Source organism: Salmo salar, chromosome ssa04, assembly GCF_905237065.1.
Source record: "Salmo salar chromosome ssa04, Ssal_v3.1, whole genome shotgun sequence".
Taxonomy (NCBI): domain Eukaryota; kingdom Metazoa; phylum Chordata; class Actinopteri; order Salmoniformes; family Salmonidae; genus Salmo; species Salmo salar.
In genome coordinates this window covers 51,481,002-51,493,006 of record NC_059445.1, presented here as the reverse complement: position 1 = coordinate 51,493,006, position 12,005 = coordinate 51,481,002, and the positions used below count along the sequence as shown (strand labels likewise).

General features: G+C 41.3%; 1 protein-coding gene across 4 annotated transcripts in view; it reads left to right on the top strand.

Annotated features, from left to right (window-relative positions):
* Positions 1-1,360: 1,360 nt before the first annotated feature.
* The window catches only part of prps1 (Ribose-phosphate pyrophosphokinase 1), an 18,980-nt gene continuing 8,335 nt past the window's right edge, over positions 1,361-12,005 (top strand). The window contains exons 1-2 of one of the 4 annotated variants that reach the window (XM_014196590.2): positions 1,361-1,681; positions 11,636-11,819. In XM_014196590.2, coding sequence (XP_014052065.1) covers positions 1,560-1,681; positions 11,636-11,819 — 306 coding nt within the window. In that variant the 5' untranslated portion in view covers positions 1,361-1,559. 4 annotated transcript variants of the gene reach the window in all.

The following is a 12,005-nucleotide window of genomic DNA, read 5'->3' as shown; positions in this document are numbered from 1 at the left end:
TGAGTTCTGTTATACTCACAGACACCATTCAAACAGTTTTAGAAACTTTGGAGTGTTTTCTATCCAAAGCTAATAATTATATGCATATTCTAGTTTTTGGGCAGGAGTAATAATCAGATTAAATCGGGTATGTTTTTTATCCGGCCGTGAAAATACTGCCCCCTATCCATAACAAGTTAATTGAAACTTAATTCAAGGTGACTACCTCATGAAGCTGGTTGAGAGAATGCCAAGAGTGTGCAAAGCTGTCATGAAAGCAAAGGGTGACTACTTTGACAAATCTTAAATATAAAATATATTTGGATTTTTTTAACACTTTTTTGGTTACTACATAATTCCATGTGTTATTTCGTAGTTTTGATATCTTCACTATTATTCGAAATAAATAAAGAAAAACCCTTGAATGAGTAGCTGTGTCCAAACTTTTGTCTGGTACTGTAGATGGAGTGGTTGGTGCACGTCGACTGACCTGTATGGTGGATGGAGAAAAGAAATTCACTTCATCCATGCTATTGTTTTTTGATAAAGAGTCTCTCCCTTCTCATATAAGTTATCTTTTGTGCACAAGCCCCTTCAGTGTCATAAATGTAAAAGATTTGGTCACATGTCAAGTGTGTGCAGAAGGGAAGAGTATCATGAAGATAAATTCTGCAACTGTGGAGGTGAACATGTGCCTGAATTCCTGGGGTGCCTTGTTAGGGTGAAAGAGAATGAGGTGGCAAGGGTAAGGAGTGTCCAGTGTGTCTCCTATCTGGAGGCGGTGAGAAGATTGGAAGGAACGAGTGGTGGGGAAAAAACTATGAACACGGCATTAAATAATACAAAGTCCACCTTTTTAAAATGTAGCATTTCACTATCCCTCTGTTGATGAGAATCCTTCACTGGTCTTGCTGGCTCTACTAACATAATCTGTACAGCACAAGTGGAGAAGAAGTTGAAGAAAACTGGAATCATTGTGAATGCAGCTGTACCTTTTTTGGATCTTTGTGATTTCACAGCTGAGGCCATGCAAGAAATCCTGTCGGTGAATGTTCCGCCATCACAGGCCCCCGAGCCTGTGTAAGGATGTATTTTGGAGTGGACTGTGACTGAAGAAGTGGGATGGGTTTTGTTAGTTAACGTGTCTAATTTGGTATTTTGTATGATGTCGTTTGTCCCCGTTCACGCAGTTTTTTAATTGTGTCATTCAATACCCCGTCCAGCTGGTGGCAGTAATGCACCATTGACATTGGATGCCAACCACCGGTAAACCTCATAGAAGAAGAAGAGGTCGGCCTCACACTCCAGTACAGTAGGTGGCGGTGTATGCAACTTTCAGTTGGTTGCGATCCGACAATACACATTTTAATAAGAAGAAAGAATCCGAAAAAGACGTGAGACAGCGACCCAACTCATTCTGGCTTGGCAGCTGAAACTAAACCACAGTGGAAAGGAGTCACCGTCGCAAGTTCTAGTCTCCTGTTGGTGGGATAGATACAGAGAAGCTAGCGAACTTGTTTTGCTTGTTAGCCGTGTATTTATGTGAGGGTGTTTTGTTACTTAATCCGGATTCCTTCAAAATGCCTAACATAAAGATATTCAGCGGTAGCTCTCATCCGGACCTTGGCCAAAAAATTTCCGACCGCCTGGGACTTGAGCTGGGGAAGGTTGTGACCAAAAAATTCAGCAACCAGGAGACATGGTAGGTTAACAATTAATATATTTGACCGAGTACCAGCTAGCTACGGTTAGTTATTTACCAGTGGGTGAATGTTCTGCCTGGGAAGGTTGCTTTGGTTGTTAGCTAGGGTACAGTAACGTTAGCTAGTTAGCTAAAGTTAGCCCACATGGCCGATTGAAAGCGCGAGTGAGTGTGGTAGTTATTGTTGCCAGTTAGCTAACTAAATTAGCTTACTGCAAACGTGTTCCACAACTAATCTAGCTAGCTAACTAGCATTACTTAGCTTTGTTGGCAACTTAAAAATGAGACGGTAAGGGCAGGAGGCCTAACGTTGGAACTGCAACTCCCAAAATCCATGTGGACTATCGTAATGCCGGGCATACACAACACGTTTTTTGCCGGCCCAGACGAATTTTCATGATAAGGGTGAAATCCTATGTATGAACTTGGACTAGGATCAGTACCTCTGGACTCGCGTAGTTTGAGCGGGTGAAGGGCATGCCGATGGTGGCTGTTCCGTTTTCCAGACCCTTGTCGGATGATGGTCTGATAATGTTTATTGTAGTATGAGCAGTGCTACGACGCGATTGGTCAAGGACTACTGCCAATAGCCAATGAGCACTCAGCATGTAAGACCAAAACAAGGATGGAAGAGGAAAGCAACAATACGCAGGTTGTCACTGGTTACCACAGCCAAAAACAAAAATTGTGGCCATAATTTAAGGTTAGGGTTAGCCACAATGTTAGCAGTGTGGTTAAGGTTAGGTTTCAAATCAGTTTTGAATAATTGTTTGCAGAAATCGTAGCGGTTTAGCCATAATTATGACTCGAGACCTATCACAAAGGCCCAATCGTGTGTGATTGTGGCCCTGGGAGTTCCTGCATATGGCCATTCCTGCATCTTTTTTTCAGGGGTGAAGGACACTATCTACCGGTATTATTAGACATCGTAGCTAGCTAGCGCACCGTTCCCTTCGATCCCGCCTGCCGAAAACCTGCTAACTGCGGGAAAGCAGGCGGGGGCGAAGTACGCTAACTACATATCCTGCCTGCTATGACCGGTGTCCTAGTTAACTAGCTAGAACACTGTGTCCTTCGCTCCCACTTGCCGAACACCTGATGTCGATAACAGAACTGCGGGAAAACGTAACCTGACAGGCGGGGGCGAAGGACACTGTCTACCGGTGTCCAATCTATCGTTAGCTAGCTAGCTACCTATCCCGCCTGCTGTCTACCGGTAGGCTGGACAATAGAACAAGTCAAAATTGCTGAAAAAAACGCTAAAGAACGTTGGCTAAGCTGGAACACTAGCCCGAGCCCATAGCAAATTAATGGAATTGAACGTTCGCAGAGCCCGTTTTGACTGGAGTGATGTTTAGAATTCCATTTCGCCTAAAATGCACATCTTTTCCCTTTTTTATTTTACCACTACAATCTGTTTGTTGAAGTGGGGGAAAAAACAACTTGTGTATACAGTAAACATCTGCATCTCGATGGTGTCAATTGTGCTTATGTCTGTGTAATTAGAATGTAGGGGAAAAACTTCTGACTATTTCTGGTCTAGTGATGATGACAAACGAGCTTGCTGCCCAGACTTACATAATTACAAAGATTCTCCTGATTTAAAAATCCAAAATAAACACATTGTGAGATATTTGGCGAAATAGACCGGCATGCCTCTCCAGAGGAAAACAATGGGGGGCGCTCAGCGTTCCAAGGGGAAAAAAAGTATTTTGGGGCTAGCATTTGACAACTGAGCTCGCTGCCCAGACTTACATAATTAGACAGTGGAGATTCTCATGATTAAAATGACGTCCGACTTGAAAAAAATCGACATATACGCGAGATATTTGGCGAAGTAGACACATGTCTATATTTACTCTAATTTTTGTTTACATTTGAACTGAACTCAGCAAAAAAAGAAATGTCCTCTCACTGTCAACTGCGTTTATTTTTAGCAAACTTAACATGTATAAATATTTGCATGAACATAAGATTCAACAACTGAGACATAAACTGAACAAGTTCCACTGATGTGACTAACAGAAATTGAATGTGTCCCAGAACAAAGGGGGGGGGGGTTTAAAATCAAAAGTAAGTCCGTATCTGGTGTGGCCACCAGCTACTTTAAGCACTGCAGTGCATCTCCTCCTCGTGGACTGCACCAGATATGCCAGTTCTTGCTGAGAGATGTTACCCCACTCTTCCACCAAGGCACCTGCAAGTACCCGGACATTTCTGGGGGGACTGGCCCTAGCCATCACCCTCCAATCCAACAGGTCCTAGACGTGCTCAATGGGATTGAGACCCGGGCTTTTAGCTGGCCATGGCAGAACACTGATATTCCTGTCCTGCAGGAGATCACGCACAGAACGAGCAGTATGGCTGGTAGCATTGTCATGCTGGAGGGTCATGTCAGGATGAGCCTGCAGGAAGGGTACCACATGAGGGAGGAGGATGTTTTCCCTGTAAAGCACAGCGTTGAGATTGCCTGCAATGACAACAAGCTCAGTCCGATGATGCTGTGACACACCGGCCCAGACCATGACGAACTCTGCACCTCCAAATCGATCCCGCTCCAGAGTACAGGCCTCGGTGTAGCGCTCATTCCTTCGACAATAAATGCGAATCCGACCATCACCCCTGGTGAGAAAAACGTGGGCATCTTTCTTTTGGTGTTTTTCAGAGTCAGTAGAAAGGCCTCTTTTAGTGTCCTAAGTTTTTATAACTGTGACCTTAGTTGCCTACCGTCTGTAAGCTGTTAGTGTCTTAACGACCGTTCCACAGGTGCATGTTCATTGTTTATGGGTCATTAAACAAGCATGGGAAACAGTGTTTAAACCCTTTACAATGAAGATCTGTAAACTTATGGATTTTTACGAATTATCTTTGAAAGACAGGGTCCTGAACAAGGGCCGTTTCTTTTTTTGCTGAGTTTATAAACAACTTGAGCGGGTCTCATTGCCAACAATAGCAAAGCAGGCATTGTGATGTAGAACAATAAGCTGGGAATAGAACGTTCGGAAGGTGAGTTGGTGCCACGGTGCTCTATAGAACTAATAGGAGCTGGCAGGGTGAAACGTGCCCTAAAACAAGGCGCTTTTTTGTGATTACTTCAAAACGACAGGAAGCAGCTGGGAAATATGGCCATATTATGAAACTGGGCTCCGCGGCAGATGCAATGAACTAGTTTTCATCAGAAAAAAAGCGTTGTTAAATGTCATGTGTCCAGCCTAGTTCCGGAGTCCTAACTAATGGCGTAGTCGCGTCGCCTCTTCTGTGGGGTTTATCGGCAGTTTGCATTCAACGTTATGGTGCATTACCACCACCTACTGTACTGGAGCCCTTCCGCTTGTGTACCGGAGTCCTAATAAATTAAAAATGGACCAATTAAAGTATAAAGAGGGGTTCCTGCAGATGCAGGAATTCTCCCATGCAGGAACGCCCTGAATGCAGGCCGCAATTGCACCATTCTCCAAAGGCCGGCAGATGGTGATATTGAGTCCAACTGAAAAAAAGATATAGGTCGACCGAAAAAGTCGTCTTTTATTATAATTTTTTTAAACCAATTAACTGGTCAACATTTTAAAATGTACTTTTCCATATATACCGTACCAGTCAAAGTTTGGACACCTACTCATTCCAGGGTTTTTCTTTTACAATTTTCTACATTGTAGAATAATAGTGAAGACATCCAAAATGATGGAATCATGTAGTAACCAAAAAAGTGTTAAACAAATCAAAATGTATTTGAGATTCTTCAAAGTAGCCACACTTTGCCTTGCGGACAGCTTTGCACGCTCTTGGCATTCTCTCAACCAGCTTCATGAACTAGTCAGCTGGAATGCATTTCAATTAACACGTGTGCCTTAAGTTAATTTGTGGAATTTATTTCCTTAATGCGCTTGAACCAATCAGTTGTGTTGTGACAAGGTATGGGTGGTATACAGAAGATGGCCATATTTGGTAAAATACCAAGTCCGTGTTATGGCAAGAACAACTCAAATAAGCAAAGGGAAATGACAGTCCATCATTAATTTAAGACATGTGGATCAGTCAATCCTGAAATTTCAAGCAAGAAAGTTTCTTCAAGTGCAGTCGCAAAACCCATCAAGCGCTATGATGAAACTGGCTCTCATAAGGACCGCCACAGGAAAGGAAGACCTACAGTTACCTCTGCTGCATAGGATAAGTTCATTAGAGTTAACTGCACCTCAGATTGCAGCCCAAATAAATGCTTCACAGAGTTCAAGTAACAGACCCATCTCAACATCAACTGTTCAGAGGAGACTGTGTGAATCAGGCCTTCATGGTTGAATTGCTGCAACAAAACAATAAAGGACACCAATAAGAGACTTGCTTGGGCCAAGAAACGCGAACAATGGACATTAGACCGGTGGAAATCTGTCCTTTTTGAGATTTTTGGTTCCAATGATATCTGCATGTGTGGTTCCCACTGAAGCATGGAGGAGGTGGTGTGGTGGTGCTTTGCTGGTGACACTCAGTGATTTATTTAGAATTCAAGGTACACTTAACCAGAATAGCTACATACTATGGAACGCTGTTTGGGTCTTTGTGTGTCAAAAAATATACACGTCAAATAACACTATTTGACGGGTTAACCCCTGTGCGGCCTACGGGACGCATACGGGACGGACATCCAGCGAAAAATCATATCGCCATTAGCATAACAAAATTTAATAATAAAAAAAAAAAACACGACCCACGTTGTCCGATTTCAAAAAGGCTTTACAGCAAAAGCAAAACATTAGATTATGTTAGAGGAGTATATCGTAAAAGTAGCCACATAGCCATTTTCCGACCAACCACATGCATCACAAATAACCAAAATACAGCTAAATGCAGCACCAACCTTTGACAATCTTCATCAGATGACACACCTAGGACATCATGTTACACAATACATGCATTCTTTTGTTCGATAAAGTTCATATTTATATATAAAAACACAGCATTTTACATCGGTGCGTAACGCTGACTATTTTCCCTCAAATGCATCCGATGAAACAGAGCTACAATTTACTAAATTACTATTCGAAAACATTTTAAAAATGTAATATTGTCATTCTAAGATTTATAGATGAATATCTCTTGAAAGCACCTGTAATGCCAGATTTAAAATTAACTTTACTGGGTAATCATACTTTGCGATGAAAGGGGATGCGATACTCTGAAAAATAGGCTAACGTTACAGGTCAGCGCCATCTTGGAACAATCGCATATCACATCTAGTCTTGTATACTATTGTCAATAATCCCTTACCTTTGGTTGTCTTAATCAGAAAGCACTTCCAGGAATCCCAGGTCCACAACAAATGTATTTTCGTTCGAAAAAGTTCATCCATTATGTTCCATTAGCTTGTTCTTGTTAGCGCGTCTGAAGGCTGATCCAAATCCTCCGTCGGGCGCGGGACAGCCATTTCGACAAAAAGCATTTTTTTCCCATTTAGGTTCGCTCAAACATGTCAAACGTTGTATAACACAAATCTTCAGGGCGTTTTTCAACAAGAGAGCCAATAAGATTTGAGGGGGACGATTGCATTGTGTTTCAAAACGTTTCGAAAGGGGAGGGTAACCAGGGGCGCCGGCGTCATAATGGTGATGGCCCTCTCCGTGTGACCACGTTCCACAGCGTCTCATTCATTCAGTTTTCACAGTAGGAGTCTCAAATCACTTTGTAAAGACTGGGGACATCTAGTGGAAGCAATAGGAAGTGCTCAATGAACCATAGCTCACGGTGTGATTAATAGGCAACGTGATGTTGAGTTCGCAATTCAGAATTCCACTTCCTGTTTCGATCTGTCTCGGGGTTTTGACTGCCATATGAGTTCTGTTATACTCACAGACACCATTCAAACCGTTTTAGAAACTTTAGGGTGTTTTCTATCCACAAGTATTAATTATATGCATATCCTAGCTTCTGAGTTTGAGTAGGAGGCCGTTTAAAATGGGCACGATTTTTCAAAAATCGCTTTAGCGCCCCCTATCCTAGGGGAACGCCAAGAGGTTATTAAATAAGCTTTTAATTTGACATGTAAAATAACACAGTTCTATTATAGAATGTTGTGTGTTCTGAATTTGCACGTGCAAACCAAGCACCACCACTACTATCAGTAGCACTGTCAAAGCTGTACAATAAAGTCTGCAAACACTGGCCACAAACGATGTGTTTACAATACCGCGTTAGTAATAAAGCATTATTTGTTCGACCCCCAACTTCTGGGGTAGCTAGCTTGCTTTAGCTTGGTACCTAGCTAGCACCAATACAACCAGCCTGAAAGCAAGGACCAGTAAAAACTGCAGTCATTTTCACTATTCTTAGCAATGATTTAGGAATCCTTGTAAGTATTACCTAGGTAGCCACTTCTTGTTCGCCTATTGAAATTGAACTTCAGTGCATGAAAATAAATAGCTAGCCAGCTACTTTCCCCTGAAGCCCAAAGCTAACGTTAAAAGCAGCCAGCTAGCTTCATCTGGCTAGTGAGGCTCGACCGGACCGGGTTATGTGTTGTGTAGCTAGCCACAATAAGGATTAGGCACCGTAGTTGAATTTGCGGTTTGCCTTCATAATAAAAGTACATCTTTGAAAGTGATGCAGAAGGTTACAATTGGGGGAATCGTGCCATATTTAGAATAGATAATGGGACTCCCAATCACGGCCGGATGTGATACAGCCTGTATTCGAACCAGGGACTGACACCTTTTGCACTGAGATTCTGTGCCTTAGACTACTCTGTGTGTGTGTGTGTGTGTGTGTGTGTGTGTGTGTGTGTTTTAACTATTTAACTGTACTAGAATGATTCAAAGGCTGCTATTGGTATTGGGGGTTTTTTTGGAAAGGAAAATATTGGATATTGATATCGGCCAAAAAAATGTAATATCGATTTATCACTACTCTTCACCTAATGCAGCACTGTATCGCATTAGTGTTATGGGTGAATAAAGACCTGATTGTCGAACGTGATACACAACATCCGGGATTTGCATTTAGCCACTAGCATGGTGGTAGAAAATGGTGTTTCATAAGGAAAGTATGCATATTTTCCCTGTTATTTATATATTTTTTTGCCTTCTTACCATTAAATAAAGTTGATGAAATTGCAGCCTGTATGGGGTATGTTTTAGGTACGAACCGGTCCATGAGAGATACAAATGTACTGCCTGCTGCTTACAATGCATTTGGACGGTAAGATGACACTACTCAATACCGTCATCTGGTGTCCTTTGGGCTACAAGAGACCATAGCTCTACTGGTAAAATGCACATGAGGGTGTACTCTGGACAGAGCAAAATTCTGTAACCGGAAAGGGTTGGGAACCACTGCTCTAGTAAGGGTACTTTGATGTGCTCCATTTGCAACAACTGATTTTCCCTCCAACATAAGTTGTCTTATCAAACCAATGATCTTTTCATATTGCCATATTACTTGCTACTCGTGAGTTGTTGTATTAGTGATATAAAATGCCATGATCCAGTAGTCTTTGACTTGCTTACCTGATGCCGGGTATAAGTAACAAGTGCCTTTGAGATGTAAAAAGCCTCAGGAATTGGTTTACCTGGAGGTTTGTAATAATAGTGCTGATCCTGAGCGTTGACATCCATAGGGTTGTTCAAACTCCACAGTTTCTTCAAGTTAAATGTTGGTGGTATAATATGCAGGAATCACTGTCATTTCCTGGTTGCTAAAATTATAATAGTTCGCCTAATTTCAGGTTGACGAAACAAGCAATGTATAAAATAGTCACTGTACCATCTAAACCGCTGCAAAATATCTTTTCAATAACAATATATTGTATTTTTCAGCTGTTTTGAAGCTGGTGTACAAAACTGAAAAGTAAAAGATGGGAAGCATAGAAAATGCACACAAACAGATTTACAGCTCCTTAGTCTTGCATTAAATGAGACCGATCTATAACTCAGATTTCTATGTGAATTTAGTTGAGTTGCCCAAATAATTACATATTGTAGCTTTAAACCACAGAATAGTTGTTAGGACAGGAATGTATGACTGTGAATTGGGCCTGACCCCATTTAGTTGACTGGTTGATAGGCTGTTGGTCGACCTGATATTTTTTTGTTGAGCAGTTCCAAAAAATGGCACGTCTTGATTGACACCTGTTTGAGTGGACTAACCCATTGCGGAGGCCACGGGGAGGGCACACCAATATCACCAGTAGTACATTTACTGTTAATTCCTATAACTTGTAATCTACAATGTTTGATTGGGTAACTTAATTTCTGTTAATGCATTTATTATTATTATTAGTCTTTTACAGTTCCCATTTTCAGAGTTTGACACGTTGTTTTCAGAGCGCACAACCCAGGCTACACTTGTGAGAAACAAGTTTTGGTTTTCCATTTACAAGTTGTCAATTTATTCATTGTGTTTTGTTTGGAGTGCTCCTGTCAATGTTGATTAAGGATGTACACCTGAATACGCATAAAGTATGCCTAGGCTACCTGGCCTGCGCACAAATGTAGGCTTATAAATGTGCCCATTTGAAGATCTGATAGTATGTCTGTCTTCACTCACCACCACTAATGAGCTGAGGAACCTCTTAAAGTACGTTTTTCTTCACCTCAAACAACAAGTAATTTTATACTGAACAAAAATATAAATGCAACATTTCAACGATTTTACTGAGTTACAGTTCATATATGGAAATCAGTAAATGTTAAATATATTCATTAAGCCCTAATCTATGGATTTCACATGACTGGGAATACAGATATGCATCTATTGGTCACAGATACTAAAAAAAAAAAAAAGTGGGGGTGTGGATCAGAAAACCAGTCATCTGGTGTGACCGCCATTTGCCACATGCAGACCAACACATCTCCTTCGCATAGAGTTGATCAGGCTGTTTGGAACATTTCTGTGATCTTTCTTAATACAGATCATGAAATATGGGACCAACACTTTACATGTTGCGCTTATATTTTTGTTCACTGGACTAATCCATAGAGAATGACAATAGTTCCTCAATGTAGCCTATTTGAAAATCTTACCAGCTCTCTCCCTTTCGATAACCACTTGGAGTGAAGGGAGTGGGGGGGGGGGGAAGAGTCATGCTCTGATCTGGTGGAAACACCATAAAATTGTCTTACCTGATTGCTTCTTATCTCTAGGGCAAATAGCCTACATCTGTGTCTGTCTGAAGCTCACTGGCAAGGGTCCAGAATATTTTATACAATGTTTTAAGTTTATTTGTGCAAGCTTGTGGCTGGACCTAGTTGATCCAATGTTTCAAGTTTCTTGCAGACAGGCCATGCATAACCATGTGATTTATCAGGATATTTCTTACTGCTGGCTGCAATGTTTTTATTTGTTGACTTTATATAGGCTATTTTTACATAGATGGCAATAGTTACTTTTAGATTTGTATAATTCATTTGTATATAATTTTTATTAATCACATGACAATGATTTTTGCGATACGAAGACTTTATTATAAAATAAATGAAACGTTTCCACAAATGTGCATATGAAAATCATAACTGGCAAGCAGATCGTTAGAAAGGGTAAGATAAATTGGCATTCCAAATGGAAAAGGTTGCCGCCCCCTGGTGTGTAACCTATTATCGGAAACTTCGGGAGTATAATGGCAGAATCTGGGAAGGCCAGTGGGAGGTGGTGGTTCGGGAACCGTTTCTTTCCCTGCTGGTTAGGCTATCTTGATCTCTGGCTCCCTCTTGAGTCATTTGTCTTAATTATTGAATCACCGTTTGCTTAAAGCATCAGACAATCTTAGTAGCTTACATATAGTTGATTTTATTGAGAGTGCGAGCGAGAGGGGTTTTTAAAATTTCAAACAGCCTTTTTGTGTTTTTTGTCTATTGACCTGGAAGCCCATGATGCCATGATTTATGTACATTAACAGATTGGTCTTCATGTTCTCTACCTGTCACCATGTATAGCCTACTGTCTGACACAGTCTATGATTTGATCCTGCAGTGTGGAGATCGGGGAGAGTGTCAGAGGAGAGGATGTCTACATTGTCCAGAGTGGTTGTGGTGAGATTAATGATAACTTAATGGAGCTCCTCATCATGATCAATGCCTGTAAGATTGCCTCTGCCTCACGAGTCACGGCTGTCATCCCCTGTTTCCCATATGCAAGACAAGACAAGAAGGACAAGGTGGGGGTGAGGGAAACTTAAATAGTTTGTTCTGTTCACAGCATCAACATACTTCACACTATCCACATAATCAGTCTATTTGCTTTGATTGATCTCATATATTTGACTGCTTCACAGAAATGCCATATTGGGCAAACCAATTTGGTTGATTAGAATATAACTGCCAAAGCTAATTCAGAAAGAAGA